The following is a 22,106-nucleotide window of genomic DNA, read 5'->3' as shown; positions in this document are numbered from 1 at the left end:
AGCCATAGGCCAGGAATCTCAAGGGACTGGAGCCAGGGGCAAGGGATGCTGTCTCACCTCGATTTAGTGTGGGGGTGCTGTTGATGTCACCAGCCATGAAGGAGGATTCTGTCTGTTTCCTTACGGTATCATTCCACATCCTCCGGATTCGGCTCTGGGGACACAGCCAGACATAAGGGGATCCTCAAGCTGCCCACCCTCCAGGATCTTCCTGAGACCACTTGCTTGATGAGCACCACTAGGGACATGCCCCCAAGCACTGCCCTGCCTGTGGGGCTTTGGATCCAACACTCAGCCCCAGGAAGCCCTGCCTGGTGGCTGGCCCCACCTCAGATACCTGGGTCCCTGTGTAGTAGCGGGTGTTGCTCCGCATGGCTGAGGTCTTGAGTGAGCCGTGAGTGCCCCCAGGCGGGGAGCGGATGCAGCAATAGGAGTGTCGCAGGCACTTGCTGTACTCCTTGTGCACCTGGGAGGCAAAGAGGACAGGCAGCTGGCAGCAGGTGTCCCCACCTCAGGAGTCCAGAGACCAAGCTATGGGCAGGCATCAGAAACCTGTCCTGTTCCCCAGCAGCTATACAGGTAGGCTCTCTCTCCTCACTCAGGCCCATCTTCCTTTCTCCACCTCCACCACAGTTTCTCATCCATGGACTCAACAGCTCTTTGATGAACATCCTTTATGTATCAAAAGTGGATTAAGTGCAGGAGATAGTCAAAACAAATAAGACACAAAGCTCTACCTACCAGAGCTGCTATTTTAGCAGATAGACGTGACACAGATGCAAACATCAGTACGTAATGTAGAATGTCTAATGGTTTTAGGTGCTGTGAAGAAGCCTATGGTGGGGAAGGGACAGTGCTGGCAGCGGTGGGGGGTGGGGTGGTGCGCAGATTTCAAATAGATCAGGAGAGGCCTCACTGAGAAGCAAGCATTTCAGCAAAGACTTGAGAAAAATATGGCAGCAGGCCCTGTGGAATCTGGAGAGGAGCAGGGGACAAGCCCTGAGGAAGGTCCATGTCTGGGTGTCTGAGACAGCAGGAAGGTACAGCTGAAAAGAAGGCCCTTGTCAGGCCACAGGGGCCTGGGGGCTCTAGTAAGGATGTTACTGTCCCTGTGTGTCCAATGGGGGCCACCAGTTTTGAGAGGAGGGACACAGTCAACTTCGCAGGACCCTCTGATTGCTGCCTCCTTCATCCCTGATCTTAGCCTCACCCAACCTACTGTCCCCCCAGACTAACAATAGCCTGACAGGGGTCTCCACTGCCTTCAGGACTAAGTTTCCATGACTTGAGTCGTGTGCACCCTGTATGCCTTCTTCACTCTCCTCCACTTCTACCATTTTCTTCATTTACTTTCTCTTAAAATTTAGATTTCAACATGTTTTATTTAAAAAGGAAACTTCTTATCACCATGAGACTCAGTTTGTCCCAGGAGTATTAAAGTAGGAGATGTCTGTCTGGATGGTGTCCAGTCATTTCCATTTCGCACACCTGCTTCATGCCCCACACCCTGGGGAGAGCCCGTCACCACGTCCCAAAGCTACCCTGCTTTCTTGCTCTTCCAGTCCTCTGTCCAGTTCTTTTTCAGCACCTTCTTCACCCCTGGCTAAATCCTCCCTGACCCTGAACCCACATTCCCCTTGAAGCAGACACAGGCCACTGCAGAAGGCAGGCACCTGGACCTTGTCCCTGACCTCACCTTCTTTTGTAAGGCGCAGTGAAAGACGAAGATGAAGACCCCCTGGAAGGCGTTGAAAGTGGTGAAGAGATAAGCCATGACTACTGACTCTTTGTTGATGAAGAGGAGGCCAAAAGCCCAGGTGAGGCCCAGCAGAAAGAGTAGTGCGATGGCCCCCAGGGCCCAGGATCTGGGGTGGGTAGGGAGAGGGGACAGGGATGTCAGAGTCCCTCCCAGTGGAGATGCCTCCCCCATTGGCCTCTTTGGACCTGGACGCTGTCTGCAAAGACCCACCTGAGTGAGTCTGCCTCAGGGGAATGGCATGCCCAGCAACTCTTGCACCCAGCCTGGGCCTGAGGGGCAGCAGAGGTCGGGGGTTGAGGGTTGAAGTTTGTGAACAGTCACTCCCCTGCATCCTTTGTCCTTTTGGCCATATTTCTAGACCCTTACTTTTGCTGCTTATTTATCTTTAAGTTGCCTTGAAATAGACTTCCTTTGTTTTTATGTGAAGATTTTATTTATTTACTTTTCAAGAGAGGGGAAGGGAGGAAGAAAGAGAGGGAGAGAAACATTGATATATGAGACAAACATCAATCAGTTGCCTCTCACATGCCCCCTACTGGAGACCTGGCCTGAAACCCAGGCATGTGCCCTGACAGAGAATCAAACTAGCGACCTTTCAGTTCACAGGCTGGCGCTCAGGCCACTGAGCCATACCATCCAGGGTTAGACTCACTTTTTAAATTCAGCCTTGCCCTAAGCAGCGTTGTCCCCCAAACCAGAGGTTGAATAGGCTAATGCCAGGTTTTTAAATATTCATTAAGTATAGCTTTAACAAGCACGATAAAATACTATCTTTGTCCTTAAATAACACTGTGGGCCCTGGCTGGGTAGTTCAGTTGGTTAAGAGTATCGTCTGATACGGCAAGGTTGCAGTTTGATCCCCAGTCAGGGCACTTATAAGAAATAGCCAATGAATGTGTAAATAAGTGGAACAACAAATTGATGTTTCTCTCTCTCGCGCTATCCCTACTCCCTCCCTTCCTCAAGTAAAAAAAAAATGTTTAAAGTGATCTACTGACAAGACATGGGCAATATTTTTTTAAAAATCACGTTGTGTGACAACAGAGGTGACAGCACCACATTTTAGGCTAGGCCAATGTGGGGCTTTAGGGGACAGAGGTGTGAGGAAGGGGTGCTCACTTAATGTTGTCAAGGCGACTGGAGTCTGGCTTGAGCACAGACGAGCTCCGGATCATCTTGTGCAGGGTCACCATAAGGAACACCAGGTTCACCTGGGGGCAGAACAAATGGAGGGGCTGTGTGCTGGGGTTGCTTTGCCTGCTGGTGTGAGCTCCCGGGCCAAATTTCAGGGTGGACCCCTTCACCGGGGCCCTCAGGTGCATGCCAACAATGCTCCTGGGGGTCTGTGAACAGCTCCCTCCTGTTGGGAGCAGGGGCTCAAATCACAGCTCCTGGATGGACAGACCTCAGTGCTGGAACTCTACAGACCCATTCTGCTCCCGTCCTCTCAGCTGGCTTTCAGTTCCCACAGTTCTCAAGGGCTTGGGGAGACTGGGGGTGTACAGGGACAAAGCTAGTCTGGAAAAAGGGTACTGCCTTCCAGCTTACCACGATAACAAAGGAGACGGGCCCAATGAAGCTCCAGATGAAATAATTATCCACTCGGAGCCAGCAACTATAAAGGAAGCAGGGCCAGGTAGAGAGAGGCAGAGGAGGGCCCCTCCCTCCGACCCCAGGAGCCCAGTGCCCCAAGGGTCCTGCTGTTGAGCAGGCAACCAGGCAGGAGGAGAGACAGAGGGTGGGGCAGGCAGTGGCACTCACGCCTTCTCCGTGCCGTAGCTGCGGTAGTCGATGGCAGCTGCTATGCCTACCACCAGGGCTGGGAAGCAGTAGCCGCCCAGGTAGTAGTACTTGGTGCGGGAGTACTCGCTCTCAAACACCTCCACCAGCAGTAGATAGAGGTGCACACCCTCCAGGCACAGCCAAGAGAAGGCAGCCAGAAAGAAGTAGTGCAGCAGACCAGCGAAGATGGGGCAGGCAATCTGGGGGGTGAGGGTACCACAGATGAGGGCTTCCCAGCCAGGAGGCCTCTCCTCCCTCCCCCAACCCCCACCTTGTGCCTGGCCCACCTCGTACTGAGTCTTGTCTATGCCGACCAGGAAGAGCAACTCAGCCAGGAAGAGGTTAATGCACAGATTCTTGTGGATGGTATTGCGGTCGGTCTGCAGGCCCCGCAGGAAGCAGAAAGTGGAGATGCAGATGGCCAGGCAGACCAGGGAGATCACGATGCCCACCCAGGTGATAACTGACAGCAGCAGCTCATTGATGCGACCCTGGTACTGGGGGACAGCAGAGAGTACGCTCAGCACCCTTGGCTCACAGCCAGGCTCACCCTAGGCTCAGTCAGCTAAGTGCCAGCTGGGGGCAAGGCCGCAGGCCACAGCCCCCTAGCCCTCTGGCCTTCTGCCCCTGGCCAACTTGCCAGCCCCTTCCCCTCTCCAGGTGGCACGCTCACTTCCTCATGCTCTGGAAGGCGTGTAGAGAGATGACAAAAGGTGACACCAACTTGCTTCTCCAGAGTACCTTGGGAGGAGGTGGGACCATGACCAGATAGAATCAGAGGTGTGCCTCATACCCTGGGCTAGACCAGTGGCCCCCCCATGCCCACAAAGCTGGCCTTCCCTGGCACTGCCCATGCTCCACTCTATGATGCCATGCAAAGCTGAGCCAGAGAGCAGGCCTGCATGGAGTGCGCAGCAGAGCGCCAGCCAGCTTACGATCTCGCGGTGAGCCATGAGTACGGCAAAGTTGGTGAGGTGGCTGCAGGCACATGTGGTGTGGGTCTTGTTGGACTCCACCAGGCGGCAGCCCTGGGTCGACCAGTAGCCCAGCATGGAGCGCTCCGAGTAGTTCCAGAAGGAGCAGTTAGCATTGAAGTGGTTCTTGGCCTGTTGTGTGGTGGTGGCCGGGGAGTCAGATCTGGGGAGTCCCCTCCAGCCCTCACACCCAGCTACAGGGATAGCAACAAGCATGTAGAAGTGCCTGGGACTCCAGGCATCTAGTATCTTTGAGGACAGACTTAAGCAGCTGAGGTGGGGGCTGGTGGCCCAGGGAGGGGTGGGAACTTGCTCTTGGATAGATGAATAGGCAGTGGGGGCAGTATGCAGCCTGGGAACACAAAGGATGCTGGGACCCTCATGGAGGGTGGGAATGCCTTAGCTCACCTCCAGGTGGGCCACGGTGAAGATGACAGGGTCCATGAGGAAGACTCGGCTGGACTCCTTATTGATGGAAGCTGCGATGACCTGCGAGTTCACCACCAGGGAAGTGCCCCCTGGGCTGCCTGTGCCCGTTTCACCTGCCAGCTTCACTGTGGCATTCTCAGTGGACAGGAAGAGACCCAGGTTGTTGTAGAGGATGAAGACAATTTTGACCACCCCTGGGGAGGATAGGTGTAGTGGGGTGTGCCATCAGCCCTTGGCTGGTGCATCTCCAGCCACTGGGACCTGGCTTTACCAGGCCGCAACACAGGCAAAGGGAGCTTAGGGAACCCTGCCCCGGGATGACTGCTTAGTTGTAGGCAGTGCCAAACAATAGGGCAGCAGGCCAGGACACACAGGGCCTGGGTTCCCAGGCACCTCTCACCTGCAGTGACCTCGAGAGAATCCCTAACCTCTCTGAGCCTTAATCTCAAATGGGACAATCCTCTCTGAGTCGTGAGGATCAACTGCTATTGCACAGAGGTGCGCCCTTCAGACTGCAAAGTGTCTTGGGCTCTGGGGCTTCGGGAAGACCCTGTGAGTACCCTGAAATGAGTTCCACCAGCTTGAGTGGAGGACTTCTCTGTGTTGTTATGGGTCCCAACCTTTTCTCGGACTCTTCAACCCCATAAAAGCTGAGAGCCGCTGTTCTTCGTAAGTGGGGTGGGCTGTCAGCTTGGGGGCCAGGCACTGACCGTTGCGGCTGTTCTGCTTGATGGTGTTGGCTGACAGCTGGATGGAGTTTTCACTTGGGTATTCCTGGGGGAACACCAGCTCCTGCACTTGGCCCTCTGTGTTCAGAACCGTGACCTCAAGGACTGTGGGGAGAGAGGATGACAGGGCATATGGGGCTGGAGTCTGTCCCTAGTCCAGCGGCCCAAGGTCAAGGGCCAGCATGCCGGGGTGTTCCCTGTGGCCTCTGGAACAGGCGGGCTACGCAGTTCAAGATTTGCACTTGAACTTGCTCCAGTGAGACCACAGCACTCACCCACATTCTGTTTGGCAGCCAAAAAGCGGGCTGGCTCCCTGACATTGTCGGCCAGCAGGAAGGCACCTTCTTCTAGGACATCCAGGAGCATGGTGGCCGTATGCACCTGCTCTGTGGCATTCATGTCCTTCCAGGACTCAAGAGCTTCTGGCCGCAGCAGGTTGTCCACTGTTTCCACTACAGCCTAAAAGGGCAGGGGAGAGGGGGGATGGTTGGGGGTGGCATCGTGAGTCCTCCCACATCCTCTGGTTCCTCAGGCTGGGCTCTGTGTCCTCTCCTCTCAACCTCCATCCCTTCAGTGCCTCCTGGGGCCTGTCCCACACCCCTCAGTCAATAAGAACCCTCTGGGCCTCACCTTGATGTAGTCCTTGCAGGTTCTCTCCCGCTTGTGCATCTAGGGAAAGAGATGGAGGCACTGTCAGGCCTAGCCTCTGGTTCTGCTCATCCTGACACTCTGTTTGCCACCAACCTGGTGCTGGGCCATGATCAAGAGTTGTTCCTAAGGCATCTCCCAACCCCCAGGACTCTCCAAGGTAGCCCAGGAATGAGACCAGCAGGCTTGGATTCTGTCCCTCTTCCTCTGACCAGGAGTGGCAACCCAGCTTGTAGGTACCAGGCTGGAAACTTTCTGAGCCTCCTGGGCAGTGCCCACTGTTGGCCCCACTGCTAGGCCCCACCTTATTGTAGTTCTTGCCAGCTGACTCTCGCTCAATGGGCCGCAGAGCCTGCAGCTGGGCATCCAGGATGTCCAGCAGCTGTTCCATCAACTTCACAGAGGATGACACGTCTCCTGCATAAATGGAGCCCCGGGTGTGGCGGGCCAGCTCACTGGCAATGTTGGCTGCATTCTCCCCGCTCTTGATCTGCATGAGGCAGAAGTGGGGGACCCAGCTCTGTCAGGGACCATCTTGCTCCCACCATGGTCCCTCTGCACATGCCTGGCCTGCTTGGCCCTTCTCACTGCTCTCTGCTGCCCCTTCTCCCTGTCTGTCTTCTTCCCAACTCCGTAGGCCAGGGAGGCAACCCCACATTCCTGCTTCCCAGACCTGCCACCCATTTGTTGCCCTCTCTCCCATTGCTCCACTACCCCCTGCACCCAGCCACCCAGAGACCAGTGTGTGAGCACAGGGTGCCTGTCTGGGAGGAGTGGCTGCTGCTGGTACCTTCTGGGCCACCTGGTTGACCCAGGGGGAGGTGCAGTTGCTGAGGTCAGGGCCCCGGGGATTCCAGAGCCCCAGGGCTGGTAGACACTGGAAGGAGGCAATTCCTGCAGGGACAGACAGACAGGAACAGAAAAGGGAGCCACAAGGAAGGAGAGAAGAAGGGCCAAAGCAGGGGGAAAGAAATGACAGAGAGGGCAAGTAGGTGAGGGGAACATGGAAGATCAGACATGAAGCAGGCCAGATAGTCAAGAGAGATGTCATTTTGAGGTGACATAAGTCACCCCTGACTTTCTAAGCTTTCCCTCTTGGCTCCCCTTCCATCTTTGCCTACAAGAATTAGAACTTTTTGGCAAAGTCCATCTTGGAAGCCCCCTGTCCATAAAGCCTCTTGACCCTTCTCTCAGGTCCCTGGAGCACATGGTCCTGGCTCCACCCCTCTGGCACTTTAATTGCTGTCTGTCCAGCCATCAGCTGCTCCCATGGCTATTGGTTCCATCTCAGCCTCAGGCTGGGACATACCCAAGTCACCTCTGTGGCCTCCCTGCAGGGTCTACATGGTGCTTTTCATGTGGTAGGGATTCAGTACTGCAAGAGGGAACAGGGCATGGGGTGGGGTGGGGGGCAGCAGCAGGGGTACTAACTGAGCTGCTACTGTGCCCTGAGAGCTCAGCTGGGCTCTGGAGACACAGCTGCAGATGTCAGGTGTGACCCCTGCCACATGAAGGCCACACTATGGGCCACCTGGGGCCCATCACACTATGACAGGGAAGATGAACAGGTAAGTGTATCTATGCTAAGCTGAATGGTGGGCATGTCCCCTGTCCCTCCCCTGCCCAGACCAGCAGTGGCCACCCCCAAGCCAGCCACATTGGAAGTTTCCAAGGCCTCTGCACTCACCTCGAGTGCCCTTGGGGCAGGGCCTCTCCACTAGCATGCCCTGCTGGGTGGCTGGCCACTGGACCCGTCGCACCTCTCGAGGTTCACAGAAGAGCTCTGGGGACATGTGCAGATTGGGGGCTGGTGGCCGCCGGGTGCTAGGGGCCAGGGCGGTGGCTAGAGGCAGGTCAGGTCCCAGTTGGTTGATGGCACCCACTGGGTGCGTGGTGAGGGGTGCCCGGCGAAGTGGGGTGGTGGCTGTGGGTGAGGCTGTGCTGGTCAGGGGTGTGGGCTGGACTGTGGTGGTCGTGCTGAGGGGAGGGGAAGTGGCTGGGCCTGGAATAGAGAGGAGACATGAGACAGAGTCACCCCTATGCTCAGGGCCCTGCCACAGCATGCCCGGGGCACAGAGATCCCTAGCATCTTTCTTGCTAATGACAGGGAAAGGTGCCTGGTTCTCATTGGGTCTGGAAATGGATCTCCCCTGTATTCTTCCTGCCTATAGAGCTCCCTCACACCTGTGGGACCATGTAAAGCATCAAAAGGTGGTAAGAATTCCCTTGTGTGCACCCTGAAGTTTGAAAAAACAGGAGAGGACAGGCCATGAAGGAGGTGAACGGCCACCTCCCATCCTTGGTTACTCTCACTCTGGACTCTGTAACCTGGCCACATCCCTTCCCTCTGGGGTCCTCAGTTCCCCATTATGCAAATGAAGCTGAATTAGATTAGGCTCCCTGGAGCCCAGAAGCTGCTCAGAGCTCGCTCAAGGAAGCTGAGGGGGCAAATGGAACTAAAGAGACCCTCAGCCCATCAACATCAGCATTCAGTCTTGTTCTGTTTCACTGGATACTTGGCCTTCCACCCAAGATTTTGGTTGGTAAAGATTCCAGGGCTAAAAGTACACAGGCCACTGTGAGAGGCAGTGCAGCTAAATCGTTAGGTACCCTGAGAGTTCTGAGTCCAAGTTCTCAAATAAACTAATAGGGTCTGGCTGGTGTGGCTCAGGGTATTGAGTGCCAGCCTGTGAACCAGAAGACTGCCAGTTCAATTTCCAGTTGGGGCACATGCATGGGTTGTAGGCCAACTACTTGGTTGGGGGTGTGCAAAAAGCAACCAACTGATGTATCTTTCACACATCGATATTTCTCTCCCTCTCCCCCTCCCTTCCCCTGTCTCTAAAAATAAAAAATATATATATAATTTTAAAAAAATTAAAAATAAATAAACGAATCTCCCACCCCCCCAGGGCCTCAGCTTCCTCATCTGTAAAATGGGGACAGTAACAATCCCAGTGACCATGAGAATGAGATAAATTATTAATCAGCGAAGTGCTTAGAGTGGCATGTTCTTTGTGACTCTTTCAGACTTCCAGGGCTTCCCCAGCCCACCTTCAAGTCCCTGAGAACTCCCCGAGTGTGCCCCCACCCTGTGACTGTGGGTGGGGCCTGGGACAGTGAACAGGCGCCCTCCTCACCGGCACTGGGGTCAGGGGGTCCAAACTCCAGGCTATAGCGCACCACGAAGTAGTTGTTCCAGACGTAGAGCTGGTTGTCGCGCGGGTTGTAGTCCACGGAGGAGACAAACTGGTAGGGATTAGGGAAGGCCAGGCTGACTGGCTCCTCGCGGTTAGCATTGGTGTTAAAGGCATAGTCCACACGGTTGCCAGCCGCCTCACTGTCGTCTTCCACATAGACTGAGCGCAGCACATAGAGGACCCCGCACACCATGAAGGCGTTGGATGCAGAGCGCTTGTCGTATCCTGTTTCCCATGTGCCTTCGAAGCGTAGCGTATAGGGGTTGAGCTGGCTCACCACCAACCGCCCATTGTTACCCTCAGTGGCATAGATGACCCACAACCCATTCTCGTCCACAGCCAGATCAATGTCGGTCTTGCCCCCCCAGCGGTAGGGAGAGGTGTCATGGTAGTTGGCCGTGTTGATGACTGTCTCCCCGCTCTTGATGCGTGTGCGCAGGTCGTACTTGACGATATTGCGCGTGCGCTCCTTGTTGTAGAAGACAGCGCCGTCGTAAACCACGAAGCCGGTACCATCTACGCGGTTGGGCAGGCGGTAGGTGGTAGTGTGGCGTGCAGCCACGTAGTCTTCCCACGAGGCATACTCGGTCAGCGTGTCTGTGCGATAAGGGATCCAGGGCATGACGTAGATGCGGTCACCTGCCTGCAGTGGATCCTTGCACCACGCGCCAGACTGGTGCTCCGACTCATGCGTTGAGGTGGGCTCCAGCACCTTCTGCAGCGTCCCTGGGCACACGAAGACTGGGCCGGGCAGGTAGGAGGGGAGGAGACAGAGAGGAGGAGCAGGGGTGAAGGAAGGGAGGGGCAGGGAGAAAGAGAGGGGAGAGAGAGGCAAATTGGTCACAAGGCCCAGGAGGGAGCCAGGCTGTTCCCTCCTGCTGCTGCAGTCACGGTTGCTTGGTAGGGCTGGTGATGGGAAGGGGGTTTCTGGGCTGGGACCCCCACCCCACCCAGCTGCCCCTCTCCCAGGAGATGTCAACCCTGAAGGTCATTAAGAGCAGGGTTAGTGGTGGGGAGGTGGTGCCCCTCTTTCCTTTCCTGGCTGCTAGAGACCCCACAGGCTGGGGATAAGGGGTTTGGCAAAAGCCCTCCCAGACTTTCTCCTGTGCCTTAAGTGGGGCAGAAAGAACTCCTCACTGCAGCCACCGCCGGGCGGCTTTGAGGTTCCAGGGACTCAGCACCCTGCCCCTTCGCCTTCGTCTCCGCCCCCTATGGAAGAGCTAGAGTTGAGGGTCCCATCCTTCACCAACCACACAAGGGCAGATTTTTTTTTTTACTCCATTTTCTTCCTCCTGCAAAAACTGCAAGGTAGTAATGTTTTTGTACCCACTGTGGGTGTAAAAGGGTACCCCCCATTTCAGGGTGGGAGAAGCACCCAAGGTTCCTGACGCAGCTTGTGCCTCCGCCCCAGTACCCACACAATCAGGAAGGGTTTCTGGAAAAGTCCAGCCCCTCCCCTACAGTGCCCAGCCCTGCCCCCAGCCGGCAGGGTCTCGTGGGGTTTGTTCAGCAGCAGACACTGACACTGGTGCACAGGGATGGGAATGGGACATGGGGAGGGAGGGGATTCCCCAGGAGAGTTGGGGAGAGGGAAGGAAAGCTGCATGGAGGGAAGAGAGACAAGGTGGGGGGCCTCAGCAGAGGTCCTGGCTCCAAGGGAGGCACACTGGAGACCACCTGGGAAGAAAGGGTTAGTGCTGGCAGAGGAGAGAGGGGGTGAGCAGAGAATTCACTCCAAGGCCCAGGCCCCACTGAGGGTCCCTCAGGGGGGCAGTCCCAGGTCCAGCTCAGAGTGGGTAAGGGAGGGAACCAAGTGCTAGGATAAAGACCCAGCCCACCCCAGCCAGGCCCCCCCACCGCCCCTGCCCCGGACCCCGATTTACCTGCAACCATCCCCGGCTCGGGAGGAGGGACCAAGGCAGCGCTGATGTCAGAAAGGTGGGGGGCCCCGCCCCACCCCCCCAATCCCTGAAAAGGAGGAAAACCTCAACTGCATCTCATTGGCCCCTGCTGGCCTGCCCACCCTTGCCCCATCATGTCCCAGGGTCACCTACTCCTAGGCCCCCTACTGACCGGGTAGAGATCTGAACTCTCATGGTCAGCAAGGCCAGACTTCCCTCCTCCTCCCAGAGTGGTGACTGCCAGAGGCCCTGCCATCCAGGATGGCTGGGGCCTCCCTCTCACCTCCCTGTTAGCAGAACCCATGGATAGGCCAGGGTGAGGGTTTGCAGTGAATTCTCTGCTTCTGCTTGGCCTGTCACCAAAGCAGCTGGCCCCAAAAGGGACAGGGAAGGCTGGGACCTGGCGCTGGCTTGGGGGGCAGCTCAAGGGTCCCCAGGCACAAAGCAGCCAGGAGCATGCCCTATTTTAGGAGGGGAAGGGAAGCTGAGGGCACAGAGGTGGGCAAGGAACAGAAGGATCCTGCCTTGGGCCCTGGGGCTTCACCATCTCCCTATCCCCAGTGCCCTGAGGTGCTGGTCTGTATCCTGTCACCAGCACACCTGGCCTCCACCCGTTTCCTCTGTGCCCAGGTCTCCCCTCTCCCCAAGCCAGGGTGTGGGGGAGGCCCTTGCCAGTTGTGTGTATGAGGGGGGCGGTGAGAGGTCTCAGAGCCTGACCTGGTCAGAAGGGTGTGGAGGAGGAAAACGTGGTTAGAGGTTACTCTGGGGAAGGGGGAAAAGATGAGGGAGGGTCTGTTTGGGGCCTTTGCCAGCAAGGACCCCTCCCCAGCACCAAGTTCCCAACACCTCCTTTCCCTTCTCCCACCCGCCTCTTGAAGAGAAAAGATCCAGGGCTGCGTATCCAAACCACCACCGGACCTGAAAGAAGAGTGTCTGGTGCTGGATGGGAGAGAGACTCCAGGAACGAGAGAGGGAGAGAGTGGCAAGGTGTTCTGGGGCAGACCGTGGGCTGGCTGCCCAGGCCTCTCTGAGATGGGGGAGGGAGACAGCGGGTAGGGGAGCAGCTTGGAGGGACCCCGCCCCACCTCCCTTGGAGGGGATGCTCTACAGATCACCGTAATTTCAAGGCAAAAGCTATCTGCAAGGATGCTCACCCAGCCTTTCCCCTGCTGCCAGCCTCAGAGCTGTCAATTTCCCAAAAACTCACAGGGGAGGAAGCACCTACTCCCAACATTCCACCCTCCAACCCCTTCAGCTGCAACCCCTGCCCTTCCCTCCACAACAGACAGTCCAACCCACCATGGAGTTCTCTTGCTGCCCTGCTGAAGGTTAATTAAACCCGGCAAGAAATTACGGTGCTCCTGGAAGTCCCCATACCTGGCCCATACTGTCCCCTCCTCCCTCTCCCTGGTCCTCTAACCACAACAGCCCAGAAGAAACCCTGACTGCAGCTTTGCAAGTGTTTCAGAACCAGAGAAAAATGCTCTCCCACCCCACGCTCCCCCCACCGTGAGGCCCATCCCCACCCCTTTGCCCGCCCCCCCATTTGACAGGCTGCCCTCCCAGGGCTGGGGACAGTTTATACCCCTCCCCAGGGGTGGGCTCCCAGCAGGTTGAGTTTGGGGGTTAGGGGTGGGGGAAACTGGTGCTCTGTGCTCCAAAACAGCTCTGGGCCTTGAAAACGCCAAACCAGAAGGAACTTAAGCCACCAGGAGCCCGAGAGATAGGGCGAATCTGCTCTCCAAAAGGAAAACAAAGGTGTCCCCTCCATCCCGCCTCCCCCAACTGGACATAAGTTACCAAAGTTGGGGCAGGAAGAAGAGAGGAGAAAGACGGCTCACCCAGTGCCCCACCCCGCCCCGCCCCCAGTTGGGAGCCAGGGAAGGGGGTCCCTACCCACCCAGGATGCTTACAAACTTCTCCTGAAGGAGGCAAAAGAAGGATGAGAGAGGGCCAGGTCCCCTTGGCAGGGCCAGGGACTAGGAAGGAGGGACAGGGTGAGACAGAAAGAGAGGCAGAGAGAGAGAGAGAGAGAGAGAGAGAGAGAGAGGTAGAGAGAGAGAAGGTCCTGGCCATGTACTCAGAGAGGAGCTTCCTCGGGTGTCTGGAGGGTGGAGTTGCCCACGGCTGGACCAGGGCTGGCCCCACTGGGAGGATACCTGGGCTGGGGGCTAGCAACTGGACCCAGTTGAAGGGGTGGGAGAAGAAGGGGCCAAGAGGGGAGGGCAGGTCACATAAGTATGGTACAGGTAAAACAAAGTGTGAGTTAGGGGTTAGCATTGGTAACAGTGCGTTTACCTTTCTGCTCCACTTCTACTTTAAGCATCGGAAGAGAGAGAAAAAACAAATTGAAAAAAAATGCGCAAGAAAAAAAGAGAAAAAAAAAAGAGATTAAATTGCTTTCGTTTCTTTTTTGGCAACATGCCCCCTTTTCCTTTCTTTCCTCACTCCTGGTTCCCCAACCCCGAACGTAGCATCAGCTCAGCCCCCACCCCCCAAGTTCCTTTCTCTGGGGTGGGGTTGGGGCAAGAGGTCGTGGGGAGACAGTCACAGGGAGGGAAAAACACGCAGGAAGACAGAGACCAAGAGAGACACGGGGTGAGGGGGCTACAGGCAGGTAGGAGGACCATGCCTTCAGATGTGAGTGGGCACCCTCATGGGAGAGGGGAATCCAGGCTGGGAGGTGGGCTCTGGTTAGGAGGGCACCAGGGAGGGAGTGGTAGAGGGGACACTGATCCCTTCCAACCCTGCCTGCTGCCCTCCTGCCAGAACCAGGGGCCCAGGGGAAGAGGTTCAGTGCCTTCTGGGACCTGGGTACCCAGAGCTGAGAGAACAGGCTGAACTCCTTCCCAGTCTGTGCTGGCCTCACCCGAGTCCAGCTGGGTTCCCCCAAGCCCTCACAACCCCAAAAAAAGCCAACACAGAGAAAGGGTGACAGAGTGGACACAGAATGACTGAGAGGCAGACAGGCGAGCCCCTCTGAGCCTCAAAGAGCTGGGGTGGGGAAACAGAGGCAGAGGGAAGAGGCTGGGTTGGGGAGACATCACAGACAGGGCAGGATAGCAGGTGGCACAGACACACTCCCCCGAGACTCAATTTCTCTGCCCAGCAACCCCCCTGGGGGCCCCGGGAGCCAGGAGCTCCATGCCACCCGCTGCTTGGTGGGCCAGTGTACCTGGGGGAGGAAGGGGGCATGGTTAGATTGTGCATAGCTGCAAGGCAAATCCAGCGTTAGTTGGGCCTATCTAATGTGTGTGTGGGGGGGGGTCCCACACACCACTGCCCCCTCCCCATGGTAGTCCCTACACCCACGGACAGGCCTGCACTAGCACTGGGATCACCCCAGCCTCTGAAGCCTCCAGGCTCTGTGCCCCTGGCCCCTCAGGAACCTTGGACCAGGGCCTGGCTCTTCTACCACCTCTCTGGAGGTAGGAGCAGGGAGTTCCACAGGGGCAGGGTGTGGCTGCCTTCCCAGCGTCTCATCCAGGGCCTGGAACACAGGAGGTGCTCAGCAAACATTTGGGGACAAGTGAGTGCCCAGCCTCCCTGTTCTGTGGCCTAGCTTCAATCCTCCCAGTAACCCCAGCCCCCAACCTCTGGGACCAGAAACTAGCCCTCAGGTCTGCCTGTCTAGAACATACACGGCCCCACTGTGCGCCCCCAACACTACTGCTGTGTTTGCATGTGTGTGTCCTGTCTCTCCCAGAGCTCAGGATAGCTCTCTCCCATCAGATTGGGGGCTTACCCATCCCCTGGACTGACCTGCCTATCTCCTGATCTCTGTGGGTCATGTTCCTGCCCACCCGGGGGTCGGCTCTGGGTCTCTCCACCCCTTTCCTATCCAAGCCCTCTGAACTTTTTTCCTGCTTCTTTACCTGTGTGGCATCCACTTTGGGCTCCACTTGGACCAAGGGATTTTTTCCTGCCCTTTAACCCATCTGCCTCAGGAAGAACTGTGTTCATCATCTGTTTTTTGTTTTATTTTTGATTACTAATAGCAACAACAATTGTTAGTTCTAGCAGAAACAATGACTACCAGGTGCCCACCACTCACTAGGTGTCAGGGACCATGCTAGGCACATCCTGGGCAGTCTTAAGAACCCTGTCTCTAGCTGGGGAAACTGAGGCTCAGTGAACTGAAGCAGCATGGCTGAAGCCACACAGCTGGCAAAGGCCGGCACCAGTTCCATCACACCTGTGGCCCAGGGCACATGGGGAGCGTTATCCATGTTCTCTCTATTCCTGGCAGCATTCCAGGGAAGGTGTTTGGTCCATTCCTTCACCACAGATGAATATACAGGTTCAGCCGGCTTAAAAGGGCACTTGGACCATTACTGAGCACATCCTGACCCAGGCTGGGTCTGAGCGCTGGGGGTGAGGATACGGCCACTGCCACTGGGAGCAGACTCCGGGACTGGCCCTGGGCCAGCTGCTTCGCCCACACCATCTCCTTGACTCTTGTCTCCCCTACAGTGGCCCAGCAAAATTAAGTCATTTGCTCAAGTTTCAGAGCCAGAAAAATTCAAGAGCCTGGCCGAGCTTTGGACCCAGCCAGATTTCCCCCACTGTGCTAAGCTCCCCACCTCCTGCCCTCCTTCCCTGCTGCCCCAGTCCGGGGGTAGGCAATGGCCCCAGTGCTGTGGGAAGGCTTCAAGGATCAGATGGGCGTCCCCCTCAGGTGGCGGCTGGAGGCCTCGGTTGCTGAAAGCAAAGGGTGAGGAGTAAAAGAAGAAACTTATGGGAGCACAGAAGTGATCCTGTTTTCCCCAGTGTAGATTGTCGCCTGCGAGGAGAAATCAAAGGTTGGGGGCGAAGGCTGGAGTGGGAGGGGAGAGGAGGGCGAGTCACGGGCAGGCGCCTGTTCCCTGCCCCCACCCCACACACTCTCTGTTGGCCCTGCCTCCTCCCCCTCTGACCGGAGACCCCACCTCCAGGTTGGCTATGTAAAGCTGAGGGGCTGGGGGAGGGAGAGGGGAGGCAGAGGGAAGTCTGAGGGTAGGAAAGAAGGATGATGTTAAGGGTGGGTGCTGAGGAGGAGAGACCCTGTCTGTCTGCTCTCCTTGGCCAGGTACAAGAAAGCCAGGCCTCTGGCTCCTAAGATAACCTTCCTTAGGCTTCCTGGGGGCCCCTCTCAGTCCAATATGGCGGCACTTCCTTGTAAACAGGAAGTGCTCCTATGGTAACAGGCAAACCAACTAGGAGATAGAAATCTGTAGAAGATGCCTCCAGCCCTTCACACTGAATCTGCTACGGGGCCTCAGTGGTGTCTGCCTCTCTGTGAGCATAGAGTCCAGCTGCCAGGACTGGTAAGGGGCAGAAGTGGGGGCTTGTGAAGGGCGAGGAGGACAAGAAAAAGGAGAGAGAGTGCAGAGAGGAAGCATGGTGAGTGAGAGGGAAGAGCAAGTGTGTAAGGGTGGGGTTTAGGAAGGGAAGGGATGAGAGAAGAATAGGGACAAAGAGGGATTGTAGGGTGGTAGGGTTGAGGGGAGATGTAAGTATGAGGAGCAGAGTATGGAGGTGTATGGAGGCACTGAAGTGTGTAAACAAGCCAGAGGCACATGAAGAAGCAGAGCAAGTGGGCCAGGTAACAAGAGTTGAAGAAGGCGCACCTAGAAAGGCACAGAGTCTTTGGTGGTGGCTGGGGGGGTGTCGAGGAGAGGGGCAGGCACCGAGTATGGACAAGGGTGACGAGGAGAAAAGAATGTACGAGAGAGGGAATAGATCCAGCTGTCCCCCATGAACCTGGCCCCGACTTGGTCCTGTGGTGTGTGTGTGTGTGTGTGTGTGTGTGTGTGTAGCAGGTCAAGGTGTCTCCTCCTCGCTCACTCTGGGTGGGGAAAGGGCCCATGTCTGCGCGAGGAACAAGAAGACTCACTGTAGGGGACACAGTCGTACTGCACCTCCAGGTACTTGTAGGTCCCAGGACAGGGGTCAGGAAAGGCATCAGAGCCGGCAACCACAACGCACTGGGTGCGGTTATTACACCTGTAGAGGAAAAATGGGAGCTGGGATAAGACAGGCCTAGAACTGGGGGGCCTCTGGGGTAAGGACAGGAATGGACACCCCCAAATTGGGAAGGAAGCATGGAGACCCAGGCCAGGCGCCTTTTGTGGGCACTTTTCTGCTTCCTGCCTGCTCTCTTTTCCACTGGACAGCTTTCTTCTGCTTTACACCCCAGCATGGCATCAAGATCAGGGCTGGGACCAGGGCATCACCCCATGAACTGCTCCCCCAGCCACGCCTCATCACTTCCATCCTATCTGTGTGTCACTGGTGTTATCACGTCCTTGCTATTCTTCCCTAAATTGACAGTAAAGCCCCTCCTTTGTTTATGAAGAGTAAGACATGTGAAGCCACACACGTGAGGCAGTGTCTTTGCAAACGTGCTGTTCATGAAATGCTCACAGTGTCCATCTGTGTCCATGTCTTTGGACAGCGCTGCTGTGAGGACAGATCTGTGGCCAGAGTAGCCAGGACAGGGGGAGAGTCCTCACCTTATGGTGAAGCCATTCTTGGTTCCCCACGGGGAAATGTGAGTGCCTGTTAGCTTCTCAGGGCGTGGCTAACATGTAAAGTGAGGCCCACTTAACAACAATGAAAAGATGTTTCTCCTCTGTGGTCTGTCCCCATAGTCAGGGTCTCCGTTTCCTGGAGCAGCCCAAGTTTTAGCTGGCAGGACCGCAGCCTGACGGTGGGCGTGCAGGAAGCCATGTGGGAGGACTTGCTGACAGGTATGAGGCAGAAAGGGCTGCTCTGTTCAATCCTGACTTTAATGAATGAGGATCTGCTCACACCCACCCCCCTCAAATCCCTTCTTTCAAAATAGAACTTTGGCCTCAGAAGGTTAAGCAGAAAGTTCCCTATGACCCAAAACTCTACCCCTTGTTATATTTCCAAAAGAACTGAGAGCAAGTGCTTAAACCACTGCTTGTACATGAATATTCACAGCAGCATCATTCACACAATTGCCAAAAGGTGGGGAAAACCCAAATGTCAATCGGCCAGTGAACAGATAAACAAAACATGGTCCATGCATACAAGGGAATATTCCTCAGCCAGGAAAAGGAATGGAACGCTGACAGTCACTAAATGTGGATGAAATTTGAAAACACCATGCTGAAGGAGAGAAGCCAGACACAAGGGCCAAGTTTCATGATTCTGTTTAAATGAAACGTCCAGAAAGAGACAGAGAGATTAGTGGCTCACCAGGAGGAGGAGGGAATGGGAAATGACTGCTATTGGGTACAGGATTTCCTTTTGGGATGATGAAAATGTTTTGGAACTAGGTAGGGATGGTGGTTGCACAACCGGTAAAATATACTAAATGTCACTAAATTGTTCACTTTAAAACAGTGAATTTTGGCCCTGACTGGTATGGTTCCTTGCACTGAGTGCCAGCCTGTGAACCAAAGGGTGGCTGATTCAATTCCCAGTCAGGGCACATACTTGGGTTGAGAGCCAGGTCCCCGTTGGGGCCATGTGAGAAGCAACCACACACTGACATTTCTCTCCCTCTCTTTCTCCCTCCCTTCCCCTCTCTCTAGAAATGCATAAAATCTTTAAAAATAAAATAAAACAGTGAATTTTGATATGTCAATTTCACTTCAATATCAAATAGGAAAGAGAAAACTGCTGGCCTTCTAACTGGAGACTGTACGCCCCAGACCACCTGCAGCTGAAGTGCCTATGATAAGTGTGGGGAGGCACCAAGACAGGGAAGCAGGTGTGGAAGGTCTGCTCAGCTCCAATTGCTATACTTATTCTGGGGTGTCTTTGTCAGAGTGGTAAACTATGCACTGATACAAAGCACCTCCAGGGTTAAAGACAATGGACCAGCAACCTCCTGACACTCCCTTAGTCCTGGCGACCACACTGTGCATCCCCTCTGGAACTGAGAACCCAGGAGCATCAGAACTGGGTCAGCTGCTGTGCTAGGTGCTGGGGAGATACCACAGACCCCAGAGCTGGTGCTGGTGAACTCTGAGAGAGAATTTGGAGGCAGGAAGAAGGAAAGGGGTTCCGAAGAAGAAGGGGTACCACCCAAGCAAAGACTTGGAGGCTAGATCATTTCCACCCATGCAGGGGAGACTGGAAGGGGAAAGGGGGCAAGGTTATTGGAGGGGGGATGGGTGCTGGAGAGAGTAAGGGTGGGAGGGAGGGGCTGAGGTGGCTCCAGACTGGCCAGCCAGGCTGAGCCACCTTACCACACCTGTCCTCTGCCCAAAACTCCCTGGAGGCGCTTAGGGACCCCGCCCAGTGACATATTCTAGAATCCTCTGCCAGCAGTCAAGGGGCTACAGAGCTGGCCCAAGCCCTCCTTCCCTTTTCCAAGTCTGTGCCCAGGTCCTGGAGTGAATCCTAGATTCATTCCCGCAAGTATTTGGCAAAAATTCAGTGAATGCCTGCTGCAGACACAGCGGTGACAGGCAAAGCTCCCTGTCCCCGTGGGGCTAACAGTCCAGTTAGGGAAGACATAAAATAAGCAACATAAAGAGGCAAAATATCTGATGGAACTGTAGGTGGAAGTCAGGGCTAGGAGAGAAACAAAGCAGTGAAGGGGCAAGGAAGGGGGAGCTTTGATTTTAGATAGGGTGGTCAGGCAGGCCTGGAGGAGAAGACAGTTGGGTGAAAAATCCCTGAGTGAGGCGAGGGAGGAGCCAGGTGGCTGGGGGAACAGCAGATGCAAAGGCCCAAAGCAAGCCCTTGGGAGAAGATGCCTGATATGTGTAAAGAGCAGGTGGCTGGATGGAATCCAGGGGGAGCATGGAGCAGATGAGGGCTGAGAGAGGAAAGGGCAGAGCGTGCAGGGCCTTGCAGGCTGAGGGAGGGCTTGGGAGTTTGTTCTGAGTGAGGTGGGAGCCAGGGAGGGTTCTGAGCAGAACAGGGATTGTGCCCAAATTCAGGTGCTCACCCACGCCCTCTGGCGGCTGCGGGGGGAACAGGCTGTAGCTAGCAAGAGGGGACAAGGAGAGGGGGCAGAAGGTACTGGTGGGGGGCAGACATGGACTTGGTATGAACAGTGGTCAAATAAGTGTAATTTGAAGGAAACACTGACCAGCTGTAAGTGCACTGGCTGTGGGTGTGAGAGAGGCTTCTGCAGCTTTGAATACGCAGTGCCTCTGCCTGGCACACCCCCACACTCACTCACATTCACACATACACACACAGTCACACACACTCAGGCACTCACATGCATTTCTGTCATCTGCATTCAGATATTACCTCCTCAGGAGAGCCTGACCAGACTCTGGGCCCTCCCTCCACTCCCACAACACCTTTGACCTGTCCTGCCACTGCTTCTGCACTGCAGGCCCTCACTGCCTCCCTGTGAGCTTCTGGAGGCACTATGCTCATGTGTGCATGTGTGGGGGACAGGGGGACAGACTGGTGGGGAGACAAGCTGAGTGGGGGGTGGGCTGGGGCTTCTTTGCTGTTGGATGGCACCTGCAAATAGCAAAGAAGGTGCTCAGGAAACGTGTGGAATGCACAGAAGAAAAGACGGAAGGTGAACAGGGTGCACTGTCCAGGAGGTGCACGGAGGACAGGCACTTTACTCAGGGACTCCAGGAACTGCCGTCACCCCTTTTTCGAGAGCCCGGAGGGGCCCCTCACCTCTGAGACATAATCTTGAAGGCATCTGGCAGGTAGCACTGCACATTCTCCATCTGGAAAGGGTCAGCGTCACAGATCTTGTCGTCTGTGCGTCCGTAGTTGGCATTTTCCACCATGATGACATCGCTGCCCGGGCACCGCAGCTCGATGGGGTAGCCTTCGCATGCCAGCTCCCGGCGCATCAGCCCAAATGGGAGCCCAGCCCGGCTCAGGCCTGCGGGAACAAGGGAAGTGTCACGCTCAGCACAGGGAAGAAGAGAGTGAAGACCCCACAGACAAGGCACCACCTGCACCTTGGCTGTGTCTGGGACACAAGCTGTCTGAACCTCAGCTTACTCATCTGTAAAATGGACTTCTCAGTGTGCCCAATGTACAGTAAGGTTATTAACCTGCTCAGAGTGTTTGGCCTTTGCCTCAGGACCTAGGAGGACCCTTCAAGTCCTTGGAATGTTCTACCTGATTAGAGTATCTGTTTAGCCCTGACTGGTGTGGCTCAGTGGACTGAGCGCCAGCCTGCAGACCAAAGGGTCGCTGGTTCGATTCCCAGTAACGCCACATGGCTGGGTTGTGGGCCAGGTCCCCAGTAGGGGGACCAGACTCTGGGCCCTCCCTCCACTCCCACACACTCCCAGTAGGGGGTGTGTGAGAGGCAACCACACACTGATGTTTTTCTCCCTTTCTCCCACCCTTCCCTTTTGTCTAAACATAAATAAATAAAATCTTTAAAAAAATAGAGTGTCTGTTTACCTGGGGGTCTCTGGCAATGCCAGACAGCCTGTGCTAACTGTTATTGTGTCCCATCCCCCTCACCAAGTTCCTCCGCTAAAGTCCTAACCCCTAGGACCTGAGAATGTGACCAAATTTAGAGTTAGGGTCTTTATAGAGATAATCAAGTTCAAAGAAGTCCATGAAGATGGGCTCTAATTCAATATAAAATGAGGAAATTTGCATAGAGAGAGACACCAGAGGGAAGGCCATGAAGACGCAGAGGCAGGAGATAACCTTCTACAAGCCAGACAGAAGTCCAGAACAAATCCTTCCCTTGGGGTCCTTAGAAAGAACCACCCCTGACT

General features: G+C 55.5%; 1 protein-coding gene across 6 annotated transcripts in view; it reads right to left on the bottom strand.

The window, feature by feature from the left end:
* ADGRL1 (adhesion G protein-coupled receptor L1) overlaps positions 1 to 22,106 on the bottom strand; it is a 44,959-nt gene that overhangs the window by 4,643 nt on the left and 18,210 nt on the right. For 2 of the 6 annotated variants that reach the window (XM_028520118.2, XM_036032370.1), the window contains exons 3-21: positions 21,034 to 21,247; positions 17,297 to 17,406; positions 13,720 to 13,734; positions 9,461 to 10,261; positions 8,008 to 8,322; positions 7,111 to 7,214; positions 6,625 to 6,810; positions 6,303 to 6,341; positions 5,948 to 6,131; positions 5,655 to 5,777; positions 4,924 to 5,138; positions 4,477 to 4,647; positions 3,829 to 4,038; positions 3,521 to 3,741; positions 3,308 to 3,374; positions 2,879 to 2,970; positions 1,697 to 1,865; positions 338 to 466; positions 58 to 154 (exon numbers count right to left, since the gene is read on the bottom strand). In XM_028520118.2, coding sequence (XP_028375919.1) covers positions 58 to 154; positions 338 to 466; positions 1,697 to 1,865; positions 2,879 to 2,970; positions 3,308 to 3,374; positions 3,521 to 3,741; positions 3,829 to 4,038; positions 4,477 to 4,647; positions 4,924 to 5,138; positions 5,655 to 5,777; positions 5,948 to 6,131; positions 6,303 to 6,341; positions 6,625 to 6,810; positions 7,111 to 7,214; positions 8,008 to 8,322; positions 9,461 to 10,261; positions 13,720 to 13,734; positions 17,297 to 17,406; positions 21,034 to 21,247 — 3,462 coding nt within the window. Of the gene's footprint in view, positions 1 to 57; positions 155 to 337; positions 467 to 1,696; positions 1,866 to 2,878; positions 2,971 to 3,307; positions 3,375 to 3,520; positions 3,742 to 3,828; positions 4,039 to 4,476; positions 4,648 to 4,923; positions 5,139 to 5,654; positions 5,778 to 5,947; positions 6,132 to 6,302; positions 6,342 to 6,624; positions 6,811 to 7,110; positions 7,215 to 8,007; positions 8,323 to 9,460; positions 10,262 to 11,403; positions 11,489 to 13,719; positions 16,287 to 17,296; positions 17,407 to 21,033; positions 21,248 to 22,106 lie in introns of those variants that run through there. The other 4 variants (XM_028520119.2, XM_036032373.1, XM_036032371.1 and 1 more) reach the window with 4 other exon arrangements.

The sequence above is a fragment of the Phyllostomus discolor genome, chromosome 8 (assembly GCF_004126475.2).
Source record: "Phyllostomus discolor isolate MPI-MPIP mPhyDis1 chromosome 8, mPhyDis1.pri.v3, whole genome shotgun sequence".
Taxonomy (NCBI): domain Eukaryota; kingdom Metazoa; phylum Chordata; class Mammalia; order Chiroptera; family Phyllostomidae; genus Phyllostomus; species Phyllostomus discolor.
The sequence above is the reverse complement of the archived record's forward strand: the minus strand, read 5'-3'. Positions and strand labels throughout refer to the sequence as shown.